The sequence below is a fragment of the Protomyctophum bolini genome, assembly GCF_963924005.1.
Source record: "Protomyctophum bolini genome assembly, chromosome: 21".
NCBI classification, from domain to species: Eukaryota; Metazoa; Chordata; class Actinopteri; order Myctophiformes; family Myctophidae; genus Protomyctophum; species Protomyctophum bolini.
In genome coordinates this window covers 27,865,712-27,880,977 of record NC_137882.1, presented here as the reverse complement: position 1 = coordinate 27,880,977, position 15,266 = coordinate 27,865,712, and the positions used below count along the sequence as shown (strand labels likewise).

The window sequence follows — 15,266 nt, the reverse complement described above, 5'->3', positions numbered from 1 at the left end:
TTGACTAATGGAGGAATGAAGGGAAAACAGCGCCCCCTAAAGTCACAGATCACTGCTGAAATATTAGAAGGGCAAATTCTGTACTTTTCCAGTTCAACAAGTTTCAAATGGTCATATCTTCTTCATTTCCCCCCCAATTTCAATGAGCAATGCATCATATGAAAGGTTACAGTGTGCAGTTTCATAATATGTAAAGAACTGAAAAATGACCATGGCCCCCTTGTATATTAAACCACTGTCCCCGGTCACATAGGAGACAAAAAGAGGACTCCTGCACATAAAAGAACCCCGTGGGAGGTGCAAGTCTAATTAGTAGGCATACACTTCAAAAAAAGGGAAATAAACCTTCCAAGGAAGGGACTGCACACTATAGGGAATAGAGACGGAACAACTTACTGCATCATCAACTTGTATTTTTTTAGCACATACATTTGACTAAAACACTAGATATACTGACAATTTCGTCAACAAATACAAACTAGCCTAAAATGTTAGAAAGGGACTAGTGGACAAGAGATCCAGTACAAGTCATTTTACACTTGGTTGCATGCTGAAAATAGCAGATCTACAAGCGCAGCGCGTCGTGAGCTTGTAGATTATTTTCAGCAAGTGTCGCCATTGCGACGGCATCAAGGCCCGCCAAAATACATTTTAGTCGACTAAAATCTCATGACATTTAGTCGACTAAAACTAGACTAACACTAACAGATTCCAGGTGACTAAAATGGTGACTCCCAAAAACCACACTGTTTTGGCCGACAGAGAGAGAGAGAGAGAGAGAGAGAGAAAGAGAGAGAGAGAAAGAGAGAGAGAGAGCTGACCTTCTCATAGTAGTCCACGTTCTTCTGGGCGGCGGAGACGAAGGCTGACCTCAGGTCAGTCCTCATGCCGTCGTGCCAGCGGCTCCAGTCTCCCTTCAGGGCGCTGTTGGCCGACTCCACGCGGTCCTCCAGTCTGTCCACCTCCTCCTTCAGCTGCCAAGCAACCAAGCACAATCAGTGTATTGGTCATTTAAAATAAGACACACCTTATACAATGTATTCAGGGTTTTTCTGTTGACCAAAAGGGAGTGTTGGCAGAAGCCTCGGCTTATATAATGCCGGCCCTTTTAATATTCAAAATAGCTATATGAAAGTATGAAAATACATCAACAAAAAAAGTAAAAAACAAAAACAAGACAAAACAAGCATAACAAAACAAGAAAAACAAGACAAAAACAAAACATACAGACAATAAAAAGGACAAAACAATAATAATAATAATAATGATAATGATAATGATAATGATAATAATTATCAGTCAGTCAGTGGTGGAAAAAGTACTTAAAGGAGCATTCAGTGATTTGGGTGATTTGGAAATTAATTAATTGAATTAGGTGAAATCACTGAATATACCTTTAATCAAAGATTCTGCAAAATGTGTGTCAAGGACCCCCAAAAATGATATATGTAATTGGCCGTCCGACCCTCATCTGGAAAATATGTTGTTCCAGGGAACCCCCCAGAAGTAAATATTAAGAGTTAAAAAACGTTCACGCTGAAAGAATATATATTCAAAGTTTAGCGCCGCATTTTCACGATTCTTTCCAAAATAGCAGATCTGACAGCTTGATATTTTATTTTAACAGGCTTACTGTATACACATCTTGCAGGAAAAGAGAGAGCTTTACAACAGAAACCCAACTATTAGGGGACTAACTATTAGGGCATTTGAACACTGATGCCTGTCGGTCACAATGTGGGACAGGGTCTCAATTTGTGGAAATGAAAAGTCTTGGAAATGAGGGACCGTCCCACGCAAAGGGTCTGGTCAGCGCTGGCAGTGGTGACTCTGGGCGATACAAATCAATGTTCTAGTGGGCGTTCCTGCTGTCATCACCCGACATCCGTCCTCGCCAGTGTTGTTTTTGGCAGCAAATTTCTATTTTAGTTTGAGTCAGAGTCTCTTGAACGGCTTTCATTTAGTTTTAGTCACATTTTTAGTCACCTGGAATGTTTAAGTGTTAGTCTAGTGTTAGTCGACTAAATATCATACGATTTTAGTCGACGCTTTGCCTTGATGCCGTCGTAATGACTGTTTTAACACTGTTTTCACAACACACGTGTTGTGAGCTTGTAGATCGGCTATTTTCAGCATGCAACAAAGTGTAAATACTGGATCTCTTGTCCACTAGTCCCTTCCTAACATTTTAGCCTAGTCTTTATTTGTCGACAAAATCGACAGTATATTTAGTCTTAGTTTTAGTCATCATGGCTTAGTTTTTATAATAGTTTCCATTTGGTTTTAGTCAGTGAAAAAAGGTAGTCGAACATTTTCCGTCATAGTTTGTCGACAAAAACCAACACTAGTCCTCGCTTTGAAGAGGCTTGGTGGGTACGGTTCCCGCGTGGAGGGTAAACCAAGCAACACATGAATCCGATTGGCTATCGCTGGACGAAAGATTTCATGTTTTCAAAAATTTGAACGACGTTCCTCCGCCCGCCATTCGACCATCGTCTCTTCGCCTGCTATCACCAGTAGTTGCCGGGGTCCCATAAGACAATAAATAACGCACTTCTGGAAAATACAGCCTTAAAATGTACCGTCTAGACTTGCCCGCCCGCCCGCACCTCTCGACCCGCCCGCTCGCCTCTCGTCGAAAACGAGTTATACGAGGGAAAAGGGCCCCTCGACACTGACAAGTGCATGCCGACTGTCGGGCCTAGCACTCTACGGCCCGGGGAGGGACACACCTGCTCCCCATCAGCGCTGATGGAGGAACACACCTGCTCCCCATCAGCGTTGATGGATGGACGCGCTGCTCGCTCTGCTACACTGCCTTGATAAGGTGACTCAATCGATAACCACCGCGGGTCAGTGACGACGGGGGACACGAGAGAGCTCTTCGCGGCGCGCAAGTGTGCGTGCAATTGCAATTGAGTGACTCATGTGTGGTGTGTAAAGTAACTAAGTACTTTTACTCAAGTACTAAGTGATTTTACTCAAGTACTGTACTTAAGTACAATTTCGAGGTCATTTTACTTTACTCGAGCACTTCCGATGTCCAGTACTTTTACTTCTACTCCACTACATCTCGGAGGCAAATGTGTGACTGGACCTGGCATGGACTTTGGTGAAAGTCTATTCTCCAGGCTGGGAAGCGCGTCTCTGTTCCCCATCTTCTCTCTAAAATGCACTGTTTTTGTCATGAAATAAAATGCGTCCAAGTGGATTGAAATGCAGGCGCAACCCTGAAACGCCGTGGTAGAAGAAGTGAATCTGTCACGGTACATTGTTTTATGAAAATGGCACAAAATGCATTTCATGGAGAAACTATGGGGACCTGAGACGCCTTCCCAGCCTGGATGATAATAGACTTTGTCCTATAGGTCTAGCAGGCTTTGTTTCGGTGAGTTATGTTCGGAGGATTATGTGTGTCCTGGTCCATTATTCATTACTACAGTGTGTGCACTGTTTTAAGGCTGGTTTCAGTGCCATTTGGCATGACCCTGTACCATACTGAAAAGTTGCAAAAGCATAGGACGCTGCATGTATGTATTAGGGACAAAATAATGATTTTCACAAAACGTCAATTTTCATTGGCTCATAAAACCTTAATTTTTTCCACTTAAAAAAAAACGTACTATACTCTCCCATGTCCGTATAGGTCCAAAGTTCACGGGTATAACTTGTCGTGCATTTTTGAAAAATGCGGAGATGCATTTTAATAGATTTTCATATAATTCAAAATGGCGGGCGGTCTAGAGGTCAGAGGATACTTGTTCGGCATGAGGAGACGCATGTGTGCATCAGCGTTTCATTGCCGACGGTCAAACGGTTCATGAGCTATACGCGTGGTCATTGGTCAAAGTTAACATTTTCAATTGAATGCTATAGCGCAACCTTTTGACCAATGGCTGTGGGCTTCGCATCCTCACCGTTTGGCATGGCCCTCTACCATATCTCCACATTTCGCGAAAACCGACTGCACGGTTCAGCCAGAACTGCTATTTTTTGGCGGAAGAAGAAAAGAAATAAGAGACAAAAGCAATAAGCAATTCAGGACTGCTTGGTCCTTTAATTATATCGAATGTCCCATTTCATTTCAAATGCATAAACACCTTTTGAAAAGGTTCAAATGGCCAACAAAATATATACAGTAGTGCTGAAGTGCTTAATGGGTATAATACAGATTTGACAAAGTATAACTAAAGTTTTCAAATGATTGCAGTGGAGTAAAAGTACCATATGTGCCTCGGGAGATGTAGTGGAATAGAAGTAAAGATATTGGAAATACTGGAAAAATGTACAAATATCTCAAAATTGTACTTAAGCACAGTACTTGAGTAAATGTATTTAGTTACTTTAAACCACCGGTTATGACTATAAGCGCTCACCGGAGCCTCGGCGAACTCACTCACGCACATACGGTCGAACAATAACAACCCGCCATCGCCAGAAGGATGGATAATAATTGTAATTAAAAGACAACTATCCCTCCATTGATTGAAGCATGCGGTGTCCAGCTGTGACACAGGCAGCAGTACGGGGCTAATGGAAGACGCCGGAAATGACACGTTTCTCTGTGCTAGTGTTGACGCACCGGGAAGTGTGGGCGAGTGTGGGCGTTAACAGCTCGTCAATTGAGGCACGCGATAAATTGCAGCTAAATCACACGGGTGGCCATGCATTGTTCTCAGAATAATAAAGCACTCACGTCTTTGCCTTAACCCATTTTGACCTGAGATCAGATTCTAAAAGCGTCTTCTACATCCTGACAGTTTTCTGAAAAAGCTAGTCGCTCTTCGATAAAAAAAAAGCAGACCTACAAGCTCGTAGCTTGAAGGTCACTGAATTACGCACAGCGATCTTTGTCATAATAGTTTAGTATAGCTCTCAACATGCCCAATCCACATTTGTTTGGGCCTTGAGGGGAATCCACAACACCAGAGGGAGTGCAACGAACCATGTACAACCCAGATTCGGCACAAACAAGGGACTAAATTATTTCCGCTCCTATGCCACCAAAATGTGGAACGCCCTACCAACAGCCATTACGACATGCAAATCCCTTGACTCCTTCAAAACCGCTCTCAAAGGGCACCTACGGACGGCTGCAATTCGAAACTGTCCCCCGTAAAATTATATCTACAAGCAAGCGCTGTGAGCTTGTAGACTATAGCTATAGAGCAAGTCCTGACGTCACAGTCGGTAGAGGGCGTCAGTCCCCAGGTTCATGTATTTTTTATTTGCATTGAAATCCCCATAGGGGGATTTTAGATCTCTTCATATAAGAACTGCGTTTGAAAAAAAAACGATCACCCCGGCCTTTTCACTCATATGGATATGAAGCATCGACTGAAGGTGGAAATGTACAAATATACCCAAAGAGTAACAAAATAAGCGTTAGAAATTAGTCAAACAACCCAGAGACTACATTTCCGGGTAGGCGGGTGGCTGCATCTGCCCGTCACACAACAGAACCTGAATGTTAATTACGTTTTATTTTATTTTATTGATATTTAATGTTTCGTGGTTAGCACGAGTCGAGTCACCACCAGCTGAGCTTGAGGTCAATAGGAATCTCAGGAACGCAATGTGTTGACAGCTGGGCGTGACGTATATTAGCAGCGACATTGCCTTCATATGTAGTTTCAAGGCTTTTGCGGACACATTAATTCCATTTTCTCCAGAAACTGGCTGTATCAAATATTAATGGACATCATTAACGATGCACAGCCACCCCCCTGACAGAAAGGCCAGGAATGGGGGATTTCAATGCAACTAAAAAAATACATGAACCTGTAAAAGTGACGTCAGACTTCGGTGCTCTATTGCTGCAATGTTGTGCATAGTGGACAAGTGTGATACGAGGTATATCGCCACGGGAAAAATCATCCTAATTAATGTTGGGGTCGTCAATCCTTCCGTTTCCCTTTTTCCTAGCATCTTTCAGGGTCCGTCAGAAGTGACTGAGATGGATTTAAGACGTCTCACTCTGTCACCACAAATCCTCCCGGGGGCCTCCGGGCAGGAGAGGCAGACCGTAACCGTGTGAGAGAGAGAGAGAGAAAAGACTCTTCCATCACGCTTTGAAAGCCCCCACGAGTCATACGTCACCTCTCTGACTGCATCGTTTAGAACAGTGGATGTCAAAGCTGTCAAATTGTGTGACGTGACAAATTAACCCATTCTGACCTGAGATCAGATTCAAATGTCATCTACATCCTGACAGTTTACTGAAAAAGCCATGTTTCTATAGCAGACCTACAAGCAGACCTACAAGCTCGTAGCGCGCCACCTATGAGCTTGTAGATCTGCTATTTTTCAATAGCTAAAGCGTGACATAACGCTAACACCAAAAGGGGTTCCCGCCCCAAAATGGGTTAACTGATTCTAATTAAAAAAAATATATATATATAGCCCCGATGGCCATACTGTACAGGGACACTGTAAATGACACATAGGCTATTTTTTTTTAACTATATAAGAAAATAACAAATCAGATCCGCGAAGGCCATCTGGCACTCTCTACTGTACCACGATGACTGCCGTTTACATTCAATAAAGTCATCAATTATAAGGCAGACAAGACACACAGTCATTGTGGATGGCATGCCGAATGTTTCAAGGGCTCCATCTTGCGCCACCCTTATCCCTTTATCCCTAAACTTATCTGCCGTTAATTAGCATTTTTGAAAATCATTTTAAAATAGTTCAACTATAGCCGATCTACATCTATTCTACACATTGTGAGCTTGTAGATCAGCTAGTTTTTTTTTTTTTTTAGCCCAAGGACGTGTGTAAATCGTCGCTGCGAGTACGAGTGAAAACAGCCGACCTACAAGCTCACAGCGCATTGCGACACGTAACACGCTGTGAGCTTGTAGGTCTGTTGTTTTCACTACTTTAGCTCGACACTCTCATGATGAAGTACAGGGTTTATTTCACAAGTTGTGAAACAAGGCCATACGAGTGTGCGTCACTGCGTTGCCAATTGCTTGTTGCATACGAATATGTGCGTGCGTGCGCGCGTGCGTGCGAGCACTGCGAGGAGGGCCAAACCGTTAACATGGCACTGTGCAATATCAGCAAGCTGTTCAATTTGGAGGAGGCGTCGTTTCCTTTTAACCATGATTGATGTCTACCGTTTCTGACAAGTATATGCCAACTGTATTTTATGTAACAACGTTCTGCCGTCTAGGCACTTTGCAAACTGGCTGTTTTCCTATTGTCTGACTCACTGGTACAGTATTTAGAATCAAAATCAGCGTCATCGTCACATCAGTTTTTACGAGTATATTTTTTCCCATTGTGTTATTTTCCCAAGAAAACAAAGGGAAGAGGGGGGGGAGACAAGATGTGCACACTACAGTGTGGGGGGGGGGGGACACGACAGGCCAACAGCACACACACACACAAACGCCCGCCCCCGCTCGATCACGATTGGTGGAAGGCCCCTCTCTATTCCGATTGGATGAAGGCTGGGCCACCTAGCCAAAAATGAAACCTACGGTTTTTTTGACCCCCAGGGGTTCAGTTCAGTTTTATTTTCGGAATGGTGGACATATAGTTCATACATAAGTGTCCGTTGCTTGTCCGATATCCCAAAAAGGGCTAGGGAGAAGCCAGAATGTGTGTGTGTGTGTGTGTGTGTGTGTGTGTGCGCGCTAGGGATGCCAGAAAGTGACCATCAGCCAAATCGACAGCTACTTGATATAAACAGAAAAACGTTCAGTTCACTAGTCTACACTCTAGTCTATTCTATATAACTGCCTTCATTTCATCAGATTGTCTGTCTGGCAGGCAATCTGCCATCCGCCAACAAGCGATGGTTAACTGTGTCTGTTAGAGAGGAGGGGCAGAGAAGAGTGGCTTTGCTCAACTTGATTCATACTTATATTCTCCACTCTGATGAAGGTACATCGATATATCATGCAGCCTTATTGGCATATATATACTTTTTTTTTTTTTTTTTTTTTTTTTTTCGATTATGGGTTCTCCACGTTTTTGGCTGGGGACCCCCGCACAAGCTTTGGCCATGTCTTGGAGCGTTGCCTTATATTTTAAATAATACTAAGGTTATATTATCATTACAAAAGGTGTGTTGCCAATTAGCTGTTGGGGTCCACTTGCAATATTCTCAGGTTGAGAGTCACTGTACTAAACATTTCTGCTGCGTGTAACAGCAACCATCAGCTCTGAGCTGCTACATGGAACATCACTGACCTCTGCTGGCCACACACTGACATGACAAACGTGTGCCAGCTCTGCCTGTCAACTGAACTGTGTGAAAAGAAAAGAAGAAAAACACTATATAATGAAACATTATCTATATAAATAAATAACTATTGATTGAGGCAGGCAAACTGTATCACAGGACGTTGTAATTATATTACATTATATTAGATGAGAAATCATCATGGAAAAATCATATAGCATATATAAAAGCCAAGGTGGCCAAAAGTATTTTTATTTTGAACAAAGTAAAATACGATTTGGATACGAATGTATTGAGGATGTTGTATTGTACACTGGTTTTACCATATTTTATTTACTGTTCGGAAGTATGGGGCAACTCATCCAAGAGTAATATGACTCCTTTGATTATGTTACAAAAAAAGAGCGTTAAGAATCATGTATAAAGAAGATTTCAGAGCACACACCAATAGGCTTTTCATGTTATCAGGTGTTTTGAAAATCATGGATTTGGTTGAATTACGAACAGTATTAGTGGTGTTCAGAGCGAAAAACAGATCATTACCAATACAGTTACAGAAGTAATTTGTGTTTAGCTCAGAGGATTAGGACCACAGAAGAAGCCATGATTTCAAACATCTGTTTGAAATCGGACTACACTAAAACTTCTGTTGCAGGTATACAATTATGGAATTCCCAGTACAACAGTGTTTAGATTTAAGAAAGTGTTTAAAAAGGAAAAAATGATAAAATATGAATTAGAAGGTTAGATATATAAGTGTTATTTTGTTCCCTCAGCGTTGTTTAATTTGTTCTCTTGTTGAGCTCTACATGTTATTTTCTTTTTTATTTGATGTAATCATGGTGATATAAAATGTATGGTTGGTAGCAGCATCAATTTGATGTTTTTTTTTTATGATAGGGGCAGGTATAAATAAGATTTATCTTCTTCCTTTTCTTTTCTGGTATGGAATATATAAAAAAATAAGTACAAAGTAAAATGTATATAATCATGAAAAACCATAACTGAAATGAGAAAAATAAATTATATTAAATGAAATAATTTGCCAATGCCAAATAAATAAAACGTTTAACCATTAAAAGAAGGGAGAGGGTATATTTCAGGGTTGATCTTCACGTCTACTCTGGCTTTGATGTGCACCTCAGACAGTTTTAAAGTCGCTCGATTCAAAACGGACCGACCCGTGGCCTTTTAATGCTCACAACTAGGGCTGTCGCGGTTACATCCTTTAAACCCCAGACCCATGTGCACGGAGTTTCCCAGTGCTAAATGCCTGTAGTTCCCCTTTTCACCACTACGTCTCGCAGATTCAACATTGGCAAGCCTTTCTGCCTTTCTGGGGGGCTTGAGGCCTCGCCTGCACCGTGACTGTGCCGGGACCCCGACCACATTAGCTTCTGTATTAGCCTCTTTTCTCTGAAAATACCATCGGAATTGCCATTGGAACACTGTCGTTTTCTGCTCCTTGCCATATAGCTCGCTAGCATTGGCGCTATTACCGTTAGCACTTTTGTCCATTCCATTGTCAGTGACGGCAGGTCGCAGATTACCTTGAAAACCTGTCGAAACCTGTCGCTCAGTCAGTCACGCCTCCATATGGCCATTCAGTTGCAAAAAAATAAAAAGTTTTGTTTTTGAAAATAATGTGGGGACCCCGCAAAATAATTGTCACGACCCACGGGGTGAGAACCCCTGAGTTATAAGTCATAAATCTGCAGGTGAATAAGACCCTTAAACAAAATGGTGTACATAAACCTCACAGATGTCAAAGTAAACTCTCCATCCTCCCTCCCCTGCGCTGCATCTGTCTCTCGTAACCCATTTTGGGTCGGGAACCCTTTTGGTGTTTTAAACATCGTTATAATTTTATAATATTGAATATTGAAAAATAGCAGATCTACAAGCTCAAATGTGCCTCAAATCTTTGAACATATACTCTTTCAGAGTTTCAGTTTTAAACTCCAATCTTGAAACTAAACTACATATTTCCAGATGGGGGGGGGGGGTCGGCGGCATATTACATATACTTTTGGAGTCCTTGACATGGAATATTGAGAAACACAGGAGGTTTTTTCAGGAAAATAATTACATAAAAAAAAATACTTTTTTATAATTTCCACGTCAGGCCTAAATGGGTTAATACCGGCGGTGTCCATGACATTTGAAACCAGCCGTCGTCAAAAGAGGCACGATGATTTTTCATTAGAGTGCGATTAGCCACCCGTGGGGGAGGGGGATTCACGGCTTCATGAAATAATATCGAGCGCCCTTTATTCTATAAGACGAGTGGCGTCCAGCTATATTATTATAGGGCCTCCTGACAAGCCTGGGATCGTTAACTTAATCCTCCCCAGGTGTGTCTCCAACACAAGCTCAGAGTGCATCTCTGTGCCTTCGCGTTATTACGAGACTGGGAGAATGACTGCAAGCCCCGAAACCTGTGTGTGTGTGTGTGTGTGTACTGTGTACAGTACATTAGCTCGTGCATCTGTGTACTGTGTGTACTGTGCCTGTGTGCCTGTGTGTGTGCGTGCGTGCGCATCGACATTCTACTCACTGCCTCTTGGTCGACCTTCCTGGCAGCGAGGGCTTCATTTTTGGCTTCGAACTCCGCCTGAATATTGTCTCTCTTCCTGAGCACAGCCTGGCAGATAATAGAGATATTATACATGCATTATATATATATGATGTCTACCGGTATATCATTCATACACAGTGCACATAACAGTATAAATGCATTTTGTTGCAGTGGATTTCATTTACGGTACACACACACACACACACACACACACACACACACACACACACACGTGTACGTGCATTGCATACAGTAACATAAGGCACACATCATGTGCGGCTATACAGTATGTTACCAGTTCTAATAAACATGTCGTTTTCCAAAACAAAGGCAGCTCTCCCAGGCTCTCGTCTCCATCACTTGTCTAACCCATTCTGACCTGAGATCAGATTAAAAAAATGTCTTCTACATCCTGACAGTTTTCCATTCTGACCTGAGATCAGATTCTAAAAACGTCTTCTACATCCTGACAGTTTTCTGAAAAAGCTATGTTTCTCTATGTCAGTCGTTCTTCGGATTTAAAAACAAATATAGCAGACCTAGAAGCTCGTAGCGCGCCGCTTGTAGATCTGCTATTTTTCAATAGCTAAAGCGTAACATAATGCTAACACCAAAAGGGGTTCGCGCCCAAAATGGGCTAATGAAAAGCACTGCACTGGCAGCCAGACGGAGTGACTTCACTATTACAGCAGGCTCTCAACAGTTTCTCCCGTCAACATGTCAAGTTTCTTTTTCTGTCGTTCTTTAAAGATATGAGGGTGTTGACGAGGTTGTTTCCACAGAACTGCCGGTAGCCTGACAGTTGTTTTTTTTTACAGTAAAGCTTGTTATGTGCCACGTTCAACGGTAAAGAAGAAAGGAAGGTATACCTCAAAAGTTGTAGTCGACACTACTCGTACAGTGCTTGACTAAATGTATTTGGTTACTTTCTGCCGCCGGCGTTGTGGATTTTTGCTTGTGAGACGGAGGCTTGTCAAGGAGGGGAGATATGACAGTTTTAGTCTGTAGTAGGGCTGTCACGACTTTGACGATTGTTGCAAAAAGTCGATGATTACTAGTCACACAAATAATTGTGAACAACGATTTAATTGTGTTTTTATTTGCACTGCAGTGTCTACACAAGAGTAGCTCAAAACATACGTTTTTTTCGTTTATTTTTATCTCACGACATTGCAAGCCATTTTTTCACCCAGACTGACCTCATGCTTCCTTCCATGCATGAGTAGTCAAAGCTGCTTCTTTTCACCCGATAGTGGGGAGTTTCCCCGGGCCGGAACGTAGCGCGTGGAAGGAACATGTTATTCCGACCAGTTCTTTTCCCCTCCACCAGGCGCCCCGGCGGGCCAGGGGGAGGCAGTTTAGAGACCAGGATTACAGCATGTTTTGTGAGAGTACCCAGTGCTACCCTAGGGGACACACGTTTTGAGCTTGTAGATCGGAAATTTTGGCTATTCTTTTTAATTAGATTCCTGAAAACGAACAGTTGTGGTTTTCGCCCCCGACAGCGACACCATCCTATCTCCTGCACGAGGAACCACAGACCTCCGGCCTAAAAATAGAAGTGGTGGAAAGTAGCCAAATACATTTACTCGAGTACTGTACCCATTCAGTGCCACCTGGTGGACAGCAGTTTTGGCCCTCGTTGCCACCGAAGCCCATTATGAATAAAATAAAGAAATTGTAATTCTATTGTGCTTGTAATGTGCATATCATCACCTGCACACCAGATTAGATTGATTCATTTTATTTTCAAAAAGGCGTCCAAAGGCGCAATTGGCACTCTTGGCCACCAGGGGGTGGCCAAGTCCAAAGGCGTCATGAGGCACTGAGACAGTTTTAAAGGCACAATTTCAAGATACTTTGACTTTACTTGAGTGATTCGACTTCTTCATATACTTTACAGTTCTCAGAGACAAAAAAATATTCCAAATGTTTTGACAATAGTGTACTTCTACAAAATAATGGTAACAAATCGGTATGTCGACATAGCAGTTGGTAGTTGGTACTGTATGTGCATACATACTATACCTACCTCTATGTGTATATTATGTACCGGTAGATATATCGACGTGCTAATTTAATGATATAGATATTTCTCCCTGATAACAGGTGCACGGCCGGCCGACGACCTTTACCTTGAGCGTGTCGGCGCAGAGGACGTACTCGTGCAGGGCGGGCACCAGCACCTCGGCCAGGTGGTCGATCTGCTCCTCCGTCTCCCGGCCGCAGAGCTCGGCGCAGGCCGCCACGCCGCCCAGCGGCTCCGCCAGCGGGCCCTCCTCCCCCTCGGCGCCGGCCCACTGGCTGTAGGTGGGCCCGTACTGACGCAACTCCTCCAGGTACTCTGCAGTATATATATATAGGGGACGATGGGTGGGCCCCGCGACTGTTATAGAGGGTATTCGCATGCTTGAAGTGAATGGCACATTGAGTGGCGAAGCAACATGCAGAGTGAGTTTAACGTTGTTTAATGTTGTTTCATGCAATCAGACAGGACTTTTCTGTTTGGATGTACGGGCTGTCGAGGCCAGAAAGTAGTTTTTTGCCACTCAGTGGGCGTTGCATAACTTCCGGGTTTGATGATGATGTCACACGCATACCCTCCATTATAGGGCGACGAATAATTTATGTCAGTCGGGAATACAATCGGAATTTGCGTCTCGACCTTAAGACTCCAATGTGTGTGTTTTACGCAATGTTTGTGTTTACACAAACACTCAAAAATTGTCCATTCATTGTCAATGGCATTGAATGGTTGTGTTAGGACAAGTAAGTAAGTAAGTAAGTAAAGTTTATTTATAGAGCACCTTTCACAGATTAAATCACTAATAAAGTAAGACAAAATAGAAAAATGTGTGTTTATACACACTAAAAGCTGGACATAGGAGGGGCTATCACCCCTCAAAATAGTATATATATATATAATATAATGTATATATATATATTATATTTCACGACTGCTATTTTTGAATAGACAAAAGCATAAAACAATTGTTTTGAAGTATTCATATCTAAAATGACACGGATGCTTCTCCCAGTTCGAATGGGTTTCATCATGACCAAACCGTGCGGTACGGTACTACGTACCCCTCTGTTCCTTGATGATCCTCTGCGTGACCTTGTCCAGGGAGGACATCTTGTGGCTGAAGGCGTCGGCGTACTCCTGCATGGCGCCGAACTCCTCCGGGCGGCTCCGCACGCCGCCGCGCACCGAGTGGGCCACGGCGCGCACCGTGTCCCCCATCCAGCTCAGGAAGCCCGGGCCGCCCTGCTTCTTGTGAGGGTTCAGCTCCTGTGACACAACAAACAAAGACCCCCCCCTGTTAAAGGAGAAGCCCGGGCCCCCCTGCTTCTTGTGAGGGTTCAGCTCCTGTGACACAACAAACAAAGACCCTCCCCCCCCGGTTAACACATTTTGTACATAATACGTCCTGAAACGTCATAAGGATTGGAACCGAGAGGTGCCTTAGACGTCTGTGGACGTCCTAGCGACGTCCAAACGACGCGGGGCGAGATAATAATATTCAGAATAATTACTTTTTTTTTTTTTGGCATTTCGCTTTTCGCTTGCCGTATGCTAACGCTCTGTGAAACTATTAGCTTGTCATTGACTCCCATGTTAGCGCGGCGGAAAGAATGACTCGTATCTCCTCATCCAGGGCGCTCTCCGTGGTGATGAATGGATCGATATGCTGGTGCTGCGTTTCTGCTCCTCATCCGTCTCTCCCGCAAAATATGAACTCTTTTTGGAGCGTATATAAATATATTAAGATGATCGGAGATTGTGATGGCACTTTGTCAGTCAACTTTTTTAAGAAAGTATTTCCGGTTCATGGCTTTCAAAATAGAAGCGATCACTACTCTGGCGATTACTCTGGCGCAAGCAGCGCCTTTATTTTGATGCAGTTCCGGTACTAAATGTGTTAAAGGAGAATTCCATGCTAGAAGGCTTTCTTACCTTTCTTTGTAGTTGTTACGTCCCCGCCAAAGAGGTCCAGGTGTTATTTTGTGCAAAAGCTCCTTATTGGCTATTTCCCCTACCATAAGCCCTAAATGAATTGCATTGCTTTGATTGGGAATTGAATGGGGCAATTCGCTTATTTCCATCGCTCAAAATTATAATTTATTTGTATATATCCTCTCTTCATAATGTAAATAATATCCCAAGCGGCACAGTTTACTACTTCTTTCGATGGAAATAAGCGAACTAGCATAACACCCCATAGCCCCATTCAATTCCCATTCAATGCAATGCAATTCATTGAGGGCTTGTGGTAGGGAAAATAGCCAATTTTTTTGCACAAAAAAACACCTGGACCTCTTTGGTGGGGACGTAACAACTACAAAGAAAGGTAAGAAAGATAAGAAAGCATTCTAGCATGGAATTCTCCTTTAACCAATATTGTGGCGGGAACCAGGCCTGGAATTTCATCCTATTAGGGGAAAGGCCACTTGGCCTTTAGAGTGGTCAACTTTTTGAGGGCACAA

General features: G+C 43.0%; 1 protein-coding gene across 1 annotated transcript in view; it reads right to left on the bottom strand.

Moving 5' to 3' along the window:
* snx7 (sorting nexin 7) overlaps positions 1 to 15,266 on the bottom strand; it is a 57,732-nt gene that overhangs the window by 29,560 nt on the left and 12,906 nt on the right. The window contains exons 5-8 of the mRNA XM_080794080.1: positions 13,866 to 14,070; positions 12,914 to 13,122; positions 10,758 to 10,844; positions 822 to 974 (exon numbers count right to left, since the gene is read on the bottom strand). Coding sequence (XP_080650206.1) covers positions 822 to 974; positions 10,758 to 10,844; positions 12,914 to 13,122; positions 13,866 to 14,070 — 654 coding nt within the window. The remainder of the gene's footprint in view (positions 1 to 821; positions 975 to 10,757; positions 10,845 to 12,913; positions 13,123 to 13,865; positions 14,071 to 15,266) is intronic.